Source organism: Salminus brasiliensis, chromosome 1 (genome assembly GCF_030463535.1).
Source record: "Salminus brasiliensis chromosome 1, fSalBra1.hap2, whole genome shotgun sequence".
NCBI classification, from domain to species: domain Eukaryota; kingdom Metazoa; phylum Chordata; class Actinopteri; order Characiformes; family Bryconidae; genus Salminus; species Salminus brasiliensis.
In genome coordinates, this window is record NC_132878.1 from 75,218,136 (window position 1) to 75,231,141 (window position 13,006).

At 37.5% G+C, this 13,006-nt stretch overlaps 1 protein-coding gene across 2 annotated transcripts; it reads left to right on the top strand.

Moving 5' to 3' along the window:
• The first annotated feature begins 156 nt into the window (after positions 1 to 156).
• sec22c (SEC22 homolog C, vesicle trafficking protein) lies at positions 157 to 12,709 on the top strand. Of its 2 annotated transcripts, XM_072688879.1 has the most exons (8): positions 157 to 334; positions 1,492 to 1,703; positions 2,273 to 2,436; positions 3,477 to 3,656; positions 5,106 to 5,224; positions 5,368 to 5,433; positions 6,682 to 6,878; positions 10,271 to 12,709. In XM_072688879.1, exons 2-8 carry the CDS (start codon positions 1,522 to 1,524, stop codon positions 10,413 to 10,415), a joined length of 1,053 nt encoding a protein of 350 aa, XP_072544980.1. In that variant the 5' UTR covers positions 157 to 334; positions 1,492 to 1,521; the 3' UTR covers positions 10,416 to 12,709. The 2 variants fall into 2 exon arrangements, with proteins under 2 accessions (XP_072544980.1, XP_072544981.1); XM_072688880.1 differs by having other exon boundaries at positions 6,682 to 10,364.
• Positions 12,710 to 13,006: the final 297 nt, after the last annotated feature.

The following is a 13,006-nucleotide window of genomic DNA, read 5'->3' on the forward strand; positions in this document are numbered from 1 at the left end:
AAAATAAAAATAAAAAAAAATATATATAATCTTCTGCTGATAAAGTAAAAATGGAAGCAATATTCCTTTCATTAAAAAAAAAAAATCCTAAGACTTTTATTTCTACGATCGAAAATGGCTTTTATTTTGAAACAGACAAAGCATTCATTCCGTGGCGGAGTTTCACTCCGTTGTTCGTGTTTATCTGATGGCGTTGTACAATTATAAGCAGGAATATCAGGATTAAGTGACATGTTTTGGTCCTTACGACGCTGGGGCTGCTCGATACAACGAAATACATAATCTAACGTTTCCGTAGTAGTGTGTAAAAATAGTCAAATCCAGAAAGTATGAGGTAAGGCATGTTATATCCCTGCACCTGCTAGCAGGAGCTAATCACTCCTCCTCAGACTCTTCAGCGCTGAATAAAAGGGGAAAGACTCTTTAATGCATATTTATGTTACTAAATAAAACAATGTAAAAGAAATTGCTGCAATAATAACGACATGCAGATGCATAAAGTATAAAGAGTAACAAAAAAAAAAAAAAAAAAAAAAAAAGATCCGTCTGAACCTTGACTGTAAATGCAGGTTATCAATAACTTCAGCTAAATTGTCTGTGCAGAATCTCAGAGGCTTTCTGCAGCTGTAGGTGAAGTGTACTCTCTGTAGTCTACAGCTATACAAACTGTCCTGCAGTCCTTATAGCTATAAACATGCTGAAAAGGTGCTGCCTTGCTGTTGATGAACATATGCAGCATATGTTTCCAGTGTTACACAGTATGAGCTTGGTTTGTGCATCCAGCTGATAGTCTTGTGCGGTTGAGGAAGAATCTTGGTTATACAAGCAATGATCACATTTAGATTTTTGGTGATTTTTGATTCTCATCTCAAATTTCTTTAGTTATAAACCGTTCCTGCTCTAGCTGTTGTGTTGCCAGCTAGCCTGCTGCTTTTGCAGTGCATCATGGGATGTGTAGTTAGTAGTACACCTATTGAGAGAATTGCATTGAAACATGTTTTAATATAATATTTAAAAGCTAAAACCTAAAAAATGTAAGATATCATATTAAAAAGGAAATAAAAAAAAAAAAAAAAAATGAATCCACAGCAATAGCAGATGTAAAGCAAAATACAGTAGGTTTTGTTGTACATGATTGTTATTCATTGTTATTCAGGTTACATTTTTCCCAGCTTCAGCTGGCTTCTGGTGGGCCTGTGTCCACTGCAGCCTTAGCTTTCTGTTCTTGGCTGACAGACATAGAACTGTGTGTGGTCTTCTTCTGTTGTAGCCCACCAAGATTTGTTGTGTTGTGCAGTCAGAGAAAAGGCAGAGATGTCTTTTCTGGTCACCACAATTGTACGTTGTGGTAATCTGCATTACCATAGCCTACCTGTTAGCTCAATCCATATCGACATGGTTCACATATGTGTAAATACGTATGTGTACAGGTGTTCCTAATAAAGTGCTCAGTGAGTGTATATAAAAAGCTGTTTCTCCTTCTGTTTTCAGGATGAGTCTTCCTAAAGGTCTGTGTGCAGCATGGCACTGATTCTGTTTGCCTTTGTGGTTCGGGTCAGGGATGGACTCCCTCTCTCCGCTTCCACTGACTTCCAGCACAACAGGGAGCTCCAGGAGAAGAAGCAGCAGCTGAAAGTTATTTCAAAGTCTTTGAATTTGCTCCCCGAGAGAGGGACCATCAAGGGCCATGAGCTCCACATATAGTGAGTCACCAGTATACAAAATCACTGTAAAGAGTATAAAGAATATACAATGATATGCAAAGATTTGTTTGCATTGTTTTAATTAATAATGCCTCCCTGTATTTGTATAATATTAGGATCTGTCTAAATGGAGCCACTTTAGTGTGTAAGAACACACCCTGTTACAGACACTATACAGTGTCTCCAATGGAAATTAAATCCAATTATGTTATGGTTTCTGTTGCATTGCTTGTGACGAGGGGCAGAACCTGCTGGAGCAGTTAGGGTAATTGCTGACTCTAGTGTATAAATATCAGCAAAAGAACATACTGTCTCACTGTTTACTTATGTAACAGTCAAAAGTCACACACAGGAAGAGTACAGTGAAAAACATTGAGAAACAATGAAAAGTGTTGAAAATATGAATATGACTCTAGTCATATACTCTAGAACTCTAGTTTTCCACATGCAGTAGTACAAATCTGCATGCTCTATTTACATCCAGTGGAGGGGTCAAAGCACAGCCAGAAACCGGTGCCCCCAAACTGTTTGGTCATTTGTTTATTAAACGGCCTCTCTGTGTGTTGTAGCTTCCTCTCGTCAGAGGGCGTGGCCTACTTGATGGTGTGTGCATGCAGCCTCCCTGTTGCTGTGGCCTTCTGCTTCCTGGAAGACCTCCGCTGGGAGTTCACTGCAAGCTACGACAACTCAGCGGTCGCCCTGGCAACCCGGCCATACCCGTTCCTAGAGTTCGGTTAGTATACGCAAGGATGTGCTTGTGGCCAAGTATATTAAATGAACTGGACTTTACAACAGGATGCTGACAGTAAGGCTGTCGGATGTGGCAAACTGTCTGTTTGCTGCTCCTTGTTTGTGTTTCATGTTTCGTCATGACTTACAATGAGACATATGAGAAATATAGTGCTTTTATAATTAAGTCAACTATACAAGCAAACAAGTTAGCTGCCTTATTAAGTTTCCAGCCTTTCCAGCTTCTTGACTGCTTTTTGATTTAAACTAAATCTTCCCAAAATCAAGACTGGCAGCTCTTAGGTGTAAAAGCAAGATATTTTCATTATCATGTAAAACGATCATGGATTCAGAGAAGAGTAAGATAGCCGCTGCTGCACTTCACTAAACACACAAAGTTTAATATTAAGTGTTCATTGCAAAACAAATCTACGCTTGGCCCATTGGCTAAATGTAAGGCATACAATTAGATTAGCCTTTTTGCCGATTTTGCAAATGCAGCCCACCGTGCATGGCCTGATGTGGCAGAGGTCTTTATTCAAATGTATAGGACGCAGTAAGACAAAGTTGCTAAGTACTAATAGAAGAGAACAAGTGGACTGATAACCAAAAATGCATTTCTGTCTTAAGCCTCTAGATGGCACAATTTCATTACGATGCCAAAGATTCTATCAGAGTGTACATACATGTAGTGTATGTTGTATATATATTTCATATGTAGCAGGATCTGCTAAACACAAAGGACATCGCTGATAGCTGATTAAATGCTAATTTCTGTGCTTGAATAATTCACAGTATATCTTTTGGGTAATTAATAACTCTAGTAATCACCTTTAGTGTCCTGTCAGTAATCTGTATATATTGCAGTAATTGTGTCATGTTTCAAGTATCATGCTAATGTTGTATCATTAGGACAGTAGCAATTGTCACAATATAACTTTGTAACTCTGTAGTATCCTGATGACACTGTTGTGTCCTCATCCCACTGCAGGCCAGGTTTGTGTTGTTGTAATGTTTTTCCACATATTCTTATCTCTGCATCAGACAGCGTCATTCAAAAACTGAAGCAGCACTACAACCAGAGTGGGGGACCTTCTCTCGGTGTGACACTGGCTGAGGTTCAGGAGGAGCTGAGGCTCAGCCCTCCTCAGGTCCTGACCATGGAAGATGTGCAGCTTACTAATGGAGCAGCAAATGGCCACATTGAGCAACCAGCTGCAGCAGGTTTGTATCAATATACACCATTATTTCTCCTACCCTAAATGCAGCCGATCAGCCAAGACCTGTTTTGTTTTTTAGTACTTTGCATAGTTAAAATATGTAGTAGTGGTCACAATGTTTTGAGAACTTGACACAGTTGTTAACTTAGGAACCTGACATCGTTTGAGGTGATAGTGATAATTTAGGCATACAGATTGCATAATCCAAGAATGATGTCTGTAAACTTCCAGTACTTGTTAGATTGCCTTGAAGCGCCATTGCAAAACTAAAGAAAGAAATTTCATACAGTATGATTTACATGTAGATTTTTGGTCAAACCATTGCTTTCAAACAACACAATGTAGCATTTTTTACGTTAAAGCAAAACTATGGAAAATGGACATTTCTTGCTTCTGGGCTCCCCCTACAGTCGGGAAGTGTTATTTGAGCTTTGTGTTTTCCAACACTAAATAACACATTTGTACATCTGTAAGGTGTACCAACAAGGTAGATACTATCTACAGTGTTCAGTGCATGTGAACAGTGTGTAAGAACCCAGAGAACACTGTACATAAACCCATACTGGCACAACTGACTGCCTTGCCACTATCATGCCACTATCATGCCAGTGTCACTCCTGTGGTGAGCAACTTTGGTCCACTGCTGAAGTTATACAGTATCTGGTTAGTGGTGGTCCTATGTTGGTCCCTTTTCACTAATGGACAGGGTAGAGGGCTAAAATTGTGCAGCAAGAAGTGGGCTAAACCTACAAAGTGCACCAATATGGTAGGTGTTTCTGATAAAATGGCCAATGAGGATTCGGTAGAGTTTGTACCCAGACATATCAAATGCCAATTTTGTTGTTTTTAATTTTTATATATATATATATATATATATATATATATATATATATATATAATGTGTGTGTGTGTATATGTGTTTTCCAACACTAAATGACACATTTTTTTGGACAAAGTTTTTCAAAGTTACATAGTGCAGTTAACGGCACACCAAGCCCGGAGTAACAGCGACACTATACCTCCTATTACAGGTCAGTGGAGCTTCACAAGTATTATGAAGCTGTTATTTTAAGTTACAATTGCTTTAAAATAGCAGTTTTAAAACCATGCTTATGCTCTACTGACCTGTGACAGAAAATAGCATCTATATCATTGCCAGCCCGGTCTCTGCTCACTACTGACTGTAATTTGTGACTTTGTAACTTTGGTGATGCACGAAGGGCAACACTGGCAAGAATGCTACATGCTACTTTTACTTTCAGATGCTGGTTCTGTATCTGTCAGCTTGTCTAGGAATGCATGTACAGCATGTCTCTTTAGGAGTGGCTCAAAATCATGAATTGCACCTCCCGACTGTAAGGAGAGCCCAGGAGCAAGAAATACCAAATTCTTCCTAATCCTGCTTTAAACCACTGCTAAGTTCCTAACTGCAACTAAACTGCTGGTTTTGAAGGTCAGAATCAGAGACTGGAGCCGGTGTCAGCTCCTGGCATTCTGTCACTGATCCTCAACATTATGTGTGCGGCCCTCAATCTTATCCGGGGCGTCCATCTCATTGAATACACCTTCCAGGTAATGTTCTTTTCTATGGGAAATTAGAATTATACACTCAGTCCAGTGTGTTAAACTTTTGTTTGTGTTTAAAGATTGATCTATATGTATGTATGTTTTTTATTTATGTGTTTCACTGATTGAAGTTATTCTGTTTTCCACAGGATGATTATGAAGGAATATGGAATGTTGTTGCATTTCTTTTAGCGTTTGTGTGTTGTGTTTTCCAGGTATGTCATTTCGTATTTTCCCCATATACATCACATATCGCCAACCATCAACTGTATACACTGACTTTTGTTAGCTACACTTTCCTATGCACTGCTCTCGTAGGTTTACGGCTACAGGCTGCAGCCTGTCTAATGCATGGTTTTCCATGGGCCCACTACGTTTAGCAATGGGATGGGACTACCAGGCCACCAGATATTGTTGAATGGAGCATCATTTTCAGCACAGTAGTGACCCTGATTTGGTACGAAAGTGTCTACAAACAGAAACTGACTGACTACTAAAAACGAGGATGACTAACACAAATTATGCATGGACACGGATGAGCTTTATTCTGTATCTGTACATCTGTAAAGTGTCCCAACAAGGTAGATACTATCTAAAGTGTGTAGTGGGTGTCAACAGTGTGTAAGGACCCCAAGAACACTGTACATAAACTCATACTGGCACAACTGACTGCCTTGCCACTATGATGCCACTATCATGCCAGTGTCACTCCTGTGGTGAGCATGGTCCGCTAAAATTGGGCTAAAATTGTGCAGCAAGAAGTGGGCTAAACCTACAAAGTGCACCAATATGATGGGTGTTTCTGATAAAATAGCCAATAAGGATTAGGCATGTGCCTAATGAACTAGTAGAGTTTGTATACAGATATATCCAATGCCACATTCTGTTGAGTTTTTAAATGTGTGTGTATATATATATATATATATATATATATATATATATATATAGATAATCTGGTTTATGTGAAGTGTGTGTTGTGTGTGTGTGTGTGTGTGTGTGTGTGTGTGTGTGTGTATATATATATATATATATATATATATATATATATATATATATATTTCACATAAACCAGATCATAAACCATAAAGTGCTGGTTTCTCATACCTGGATTAAGGCTAATCCTAGACTAAAAAGAGTTTCCAATGGATATTTATCATTGGCACTTCAATTTAGTCCAAGACTAGGCTTAATCCATGCCTGGGAAGCTGGCCCAATATGGTTATGCAACATTTTATCTTACATTCAGCAAAAATATATGTGATCTGAAATTTGCAGAAAGTGCCATATTTAAGCTACTTATAGAGAATTTGTTCACTTATAAAATCAACAACACGTCATTTGAAAAGGAGTTATCAAACATTTGCAAGACCACTTCTGCTATTTTTCTATTCCAGTAGGTGTGCGTCAGTCTCATATAAGCTGCCAACCCAAATTCTTGTTCTTTTTTTTTTTTTTCCACACAGTGTCACCTTTACTTATTCCACTCCTCACTAAAGAAGCTCATGTCCTTTACCCTCCTGACCCTGATCATTCTATGCAACATCTTTCTGTTTGGCCTGAGGAATGTCTGGCAGCTGACCTTCCACATATCTGTGGCCTGCCTCTCCACGCTGCTCTGTCTCAACCGTAAGCTACTGGACAGGGCCAACGACTTCGGAGTGTAAGTTTACCCACATGGAGCTCCTGGAGCTGTCTTTAAACAGTCATGAGTTAGGACATGCGACTGTGTCTCATCCTGGTTTACCAGCAGCTAGTCTCAGTGGAGGAAGACTGGGTAGCATACAGATGTATAGAATGGACAGTAATGGTAGGTCACACACGGAAATGATGGCAGCAGAAAAACGGTGTATACACACATTGGTTTTCAAGAAAAGACTACCTTCAAAGACTGAACTATGACTGACGTCCATATAAACAGGACAATGTCTCGCGTGGCATCTGGGTTTTTTTTTTTAAGTGTAGGGCTGCCACTGTTGCTTCAGTAATTGACTGATCTATTGATTATTTTTATAATGAATCAAGTAATCAGAGCTCTAAACCTAAATTAGCTGTTTGCAGACCTTTGCAAAGATTACAAAATACATTATTGGGAAAGGATAAACAATATATAAAATACTATGCAGAAAACAATGCATATAATTATGACTCAACCAACCTCTGTTTCTAACTAAAATACCAGAAGTTTAAAATGTGCTAAATATTTTAATTTATTATTTTTAATGAGTTTACATGAGTAATCATGACAGCCCTACTTGGTTTTATACATAATCATTTCACAATTTTTGACTACAGCGCATACATAGGTAGCTAAACAAAAGCTTTTCCAGGCATTTTTTTTTAAATGTCTTTTTGTTTTTGCAAAAAATGCAACTACAAAAAAATATTTTCAGGACATACTTTGAATGTAATAAGGTTAAGGTATGATTAAAGGGATTATAATCGCACTGCAGGGGCTTTCACTCCATTGATCTAAAAACAAATAGAAAAACAGGACAGTATTACCTTTTAACCAAGTAAACAAAGCAACTGACTCTTGTTTGCATAAAGCTTAATACTGAAGAATATTTCTTTTTATTTTATTTAAATTTTTTGCATAATTCGAAAGTTTGATTTTGTTTAAGAAGCAGCTAATAGCTAATAGCTTTAAATATACCTCTTTCAATATCTCAATATCAGATGCCGTACTTAATCCCAGTTACATGCAATATAGGACCTAGCTTACAGATTAGTCCAAAATAGCTTTTTTTTTTGCACTAATTTATTGTTTACAAATGGACAGAATTGTTGCAGCTTTTCAAGTTTGTGTAAGACTTAGCTTTAGAAGTTAAATTTGTAGCTAACAGTATTAGCTTTTTTTTTTTTAAGAGGAAACTGGGTGTCTGGTTTGTTTGGCAGCAAAATCATGCAGTCTTAATTTTCTTAATTTTCTTTTTAACTGTTGGGGATGATGTTATGATGGAGTATGAATAATCCATTATAGTTTGTACACTGTAAAAGAAGATTTGTAAAAGTAGGGTTATTTCTTTATAGCACTTAATGCAACTCTTAATTTCATAATTTATTAAAGAATCCATAGTTCAAGAGGTTCATGAATTAAAAATTCTTATCTTGATTTTCTGTTAACATATTTACAAACGGGACATGGAAAACAACGTGATTTAATCGCACTGTATATGTTGTAGTACCAGTTATAGCATGTAATGCTACATGCTCTGATGTTGAACATAGCATGTGGTGCTATATGTAGTAAAGTGAAATGACCGATGACAAGGCCTTAATATACAGTATGATTCGCATATTCAGAATTGAATTCACAATCATTTTGAAAATGGTCAAAACTGCAATTGTGGTGTAGTACAGAAAGTCTTAAGTCTCTAAGGGCTAAATTAATATTGATAGATTTTGTTTTGACAATTGACAAATTGCCCTTACCATGCCAGTTGTGTTAATTAGTGACATAATTATTACTGTTATTATTTAATTTTTTTTTTTGATCTGACCCTAAAATGCTGATTTAAGATACTGTGTTTTTTAACTCTGCAAATGCATATTTACTCACTCTTCAAGTTCCTATTTCTTATAGTAGTATTTTTATAATTTGACATTTTTAAAGTTTAGATATAGTATAGAGTGTAGAACTAATTAGGGTTGAGTTGCACTAATGTACTGCAAGGAAATGTCTACAAGGGTTTTGATTTCTCTGTTAATCATTATTGAGTGTATCTAATAATAGAATAATACATACTACATGCAGTTGTGGCCAAACGTTTTGAGACTGACATAAATCTTGGTTTTCATAAAGTTTGCTGCATCAATTTCTATAGTGGCAATGTGCATTAACTCTAGACTGTGAAGAGTGATCAGATGAACTGCAATTAACTGCAAAGGCATTCCTTGCCATGAAAATGAACTTGATCACAAAAATGACTGCATTTCAGCCCTGCCTCAAAAAGGCCTGCTTACATCATTTCAGTGATCTTCACGTTAGCTCAGTAGAAAGTGTTGATGAGAACAAGGCAGCTGAAATCACGTTTTCTTCTGTTAACCATGATTACCTTTAAGGAAACGTGCAGTCATCATTGCATTGCATAAAAAGGGCTTCACAGGCAAGGACATTGCTGCTTTTAAGACAGGGCCTAAATCAACTATTTATCAAATCCTCAAGTAGAGAGGTTCGATTACTGTGCAGAAGTCTTCAAGATGCCCAATAAAGCCAAGCAAGCGCCAGGACCAGGCCCCTTCAGAATGTTTGGGACATCTGGAAAAATAATTGTCCAACAGTGAAGTATCCTGAGACCATTCATGTGTGGGGTTGCTTCTCGTCCAAGGGAGTGGGTTTGCTCAACATTTTGCCTAAGAACCAGAGCCATGAATGAGGAATGGTATCAAAACAACAGCAACTTCTCCCAGTGATCCAGGAGCAATTTGGTGATGAACAATGCTATTTCCAGCATGACGGAGCACCATGTCCCAAGACAAAAGTGATCACCAAGTGGCTTGATGACCTCAACATTGAAATTTTGTGTCCATGGCTAGGAAACTCCCCAGATCTCGATCCCTTTGAGAACCTGTGGACAAACAAAACACAGAAACTGATCAGCTCCAAGCACTGGTTAGGCAAGAATGGGTTGCCATCCATTTTGCCTAGACGCTCCAGCATGCCAAGGCAAACTATAGAAGTCTTAAAGAAGAAGGTCAGCACTACAAACATATCTTTGCTTAAACAAAAGGATCTAAAAAAACTGACGGAGTAAACTTTGTTAAAACTGAATATGTCAGTCTTTTGGCCATGACTGTATATTTTTGTTGTAATTAACCTGAGTAAATGAGAATTTGCAGAAGCCGAATCATTATTTTAGCTCTTTCAGGTCACTCACACAAAGGCATCCAGTGAGTTTTAGCCTTGCTCAGTTCCTACGTAATTATTTCTGTTGCGTAGTTAACTTCTTTCTAATAATTTATTTTTGTTTTAACTGGGCACCTCAAAAAATCACAGTATTCTGCTGAGAAACAAAGGCTCATTAATATACTGTTTGAATGTTTTTATTGCAGAGAGCAAATCATGCTGCCCTTTAAGTCTTGGCACTCTTTCTGTGTTGATTCTGAAATAGACGCTCAGCCAGACCAGGTTCGTTGGTCCTGCAGTAAAACACATATACACTGTTTCATAAGTGCTCCACTGTTTTGCTCTGAATAGTCTGATGCAGTGAACTGCCCAGGAAAAATAGAGGTGACACTCTTTGTACACTGTACAGCCAAAAATGTCAGCCAGAGAACATGGACTACATTTGCTATTCTTTCATTTTATATATATATATATATATATATATATATATATATATATATATATATATATATATATATATATATATACACAGTGCCCTCCATAATTATTGGTATAATATATAATATATTGGAATAATATAGGACCACGATGAAAAAAGAGTAAAATCCAACCTTTAACTCAAGTGAATTTATTCAGTAGGAAAAAAAATCCCACATTAAGAAATAATTGTTTAACATCAAATCATGTGTGCCACAATTATTGGCACCCCTGATGTTAATACTTTGTACAACCCCCTTTTGCCAACAAAACAGCACCTAATCTTCTCTTATAATGTTTCACAAGATGGGAGAATACAGATAGAGGGATCTTTGACCATTCCTCTTTGCACAATCTCTCTAAATCATCCAGCGACCTGGGTCCTCTCCTCTGCACTCTCCTCTTCAGCTCACCCCACAGGTTTTCAATTGGGTTGAGGTCTGGGGACTGAGATGGCCATGGGAGGAGCTTGATTTTGTGTGTGGTGGCCATATGTTTTAGGTCATTATCTTGCTGAAAGACCCAGTGACTACCCATCTTCAGCTTTTGGCCAGATTTTGTTTTAAAATGTCCTGGTATTTCAAAGCATTCATGATGCCATGCACCCTAACAAGGTTCCCAGGGCCTTTGGAAGAGAAACAGGCCCACAGCATCACTGATCCTCCCCCATATTTCACAGTGGGCATGAGGTGCTTTTCTGCATACTCGGCTCTTGTGTTACGCCAGACCCACTTAGAGCATTTGTTGCCAAAAAGCTCTATCTTAGTTTCATCTGACCAAAGCACACAGTCCCAGTTGAAGTTCCAGTACTGCTTAGCAAACTCCAAACGTTTGCGTTTATGATTGTGAGTGAGAAAAGGTTTTTTCCGTGCATGCCTCCCAAACAGCTTGTTGGCATGCAGATAGCGCCTGACGGTTGTTTTGGAGACTTTGTGACCCCAAGAAGCTACCGTTTGTTGCAATTCTGTAACAGTGAGCTTTGGAGACCTTTTTATTTCTCTTATCATCCTCCTCACTGTGCGTGGTGGCAAAATAAACTTGCGTCCTCGTCCAGGCTTGTTTACCACTGTTCCAGTTGTTTTAAACTTCTTAATAGTTAATAGACAGTAGATATGGACAGGTGTAGGTGAGTGGCTATTTTCTTGTAGCCATTGTCTGACTTGTGGAGGTCAACACACATCTGCCTTACTTGAATGGTATGTTCCTTTGTCTTTCCCATGTTGAAGAGAAATGGCCTCTGTGTCATGTCATATTTATACTCCAGGGAAACAGGAAGTTGTGAATTACTAATTAAATGTTCCTACATACTCTGATCAACTTCGTAAACTACTGTAGAATTGACATAAATACTTTAATTACATTTATTTCCTAAGAAATGTTAGGGGTGCCAATAATTGTGGAACAGGTGATTTCATGAAGAATAATTATTTCTTAGTCAGGGATTTTTTTTCCCCCTAAAATTCACTTGAGTTAAAGGTTGGATTTTACTCTTTTTTTCCATCATGGTCCTATATTATTTAGAAAAAAACTCAATTTATTAGAAGCTAAAGAACACATCTTAACCAGAGGTGCCAATAATTATGGAGGGCACTGTATATATGATCGAAATCACAGTGCTCTGCTTTTCATTCAGCATAATAAATGTTTGAATGGACAATCTTTTAATATTTTCAGATTTCACTATAACATAAGCATATGTTTAACCAGCAAACTTGCTTAAGTGTTCTCTGATTTTCCAGTTTGTACATATGGGTATCAGTATGATTTTGTATGCGAGGGTATTTTTTAATAGAGGTCTGGTTATTAGACAAGTTCATAAACTATGCTGACCAAATGAATGATGTTTGTGATAGTTGACAGAACTGTAATGAAATGTCACATTTTTGCTATGAGATACAAATAGGGTCTTTACAGTGGCTTCTTCATACACAATGTTTTTGTGGTATCAAGTGCTATTTTATCATGATTTGTGAATTAAATTATTAAAAGGAAACATTACAAGAGTCTTTTACTTTCACATTCACTTTCCAATTACGGTCAGTTGAGTCCATTAAAGAGTTCCAGAGAAAAGCAATAAAACTTGATGTTTTTCACACACAAAAAACCCTCATCTTACAAATCTTGATTTTTGGGTCAAGAAATATTATTAAAAATGTATCTATAATCACTATTAGGCTTACAAGTCTTTTATTTCCTCTGTGGATTGTATGAACATTTCATGAAGAATGGGTCAATAGAAATGATCCAGAATTACTCAGAGAATTACTTTGTGCACCCTTTATACTGTGCTGTATTTCTGCAGAAGTTTAACAGAAAAAAGTGTGAACTATTGCTTCAGTTGTGAAGTCGTACTGTTGTGACCCCTGGAGGGGTTTTGCCCACTTTCTTTACAAAACTGCTTGAAGTCAGTGGTGATTGCTTTTTTTTGGGTCTTTCCCCAACCTTTCTATTGGGTTAAGGCCTGG

Excerpts from the sequence above, each read along its gene's own strand:
- sec22c (XM_072688879.1), top strand. The coding sequence starts at position 1,522 with ATGGCACTGATTCTGTTTGCCTTTGTGGTTCGGGTCAGGGATGGACTC. Across the intron at positions 3,657-5,105 it reads TGAGCAACCAGCTGCAGCAG|GTCAGAATCAGAGACTGGAG; the intron begins GTTTGTATCAAT and ends CTGGTTTTGAAG. Across the intron at positions 6,879-10,270 it reads AGGGCCAACGACTTCGGAGT|AGAGCAAATCATGCTGCCCT; the intron begins GTAAGTTTACCC and ends TTTTTATTGCAG.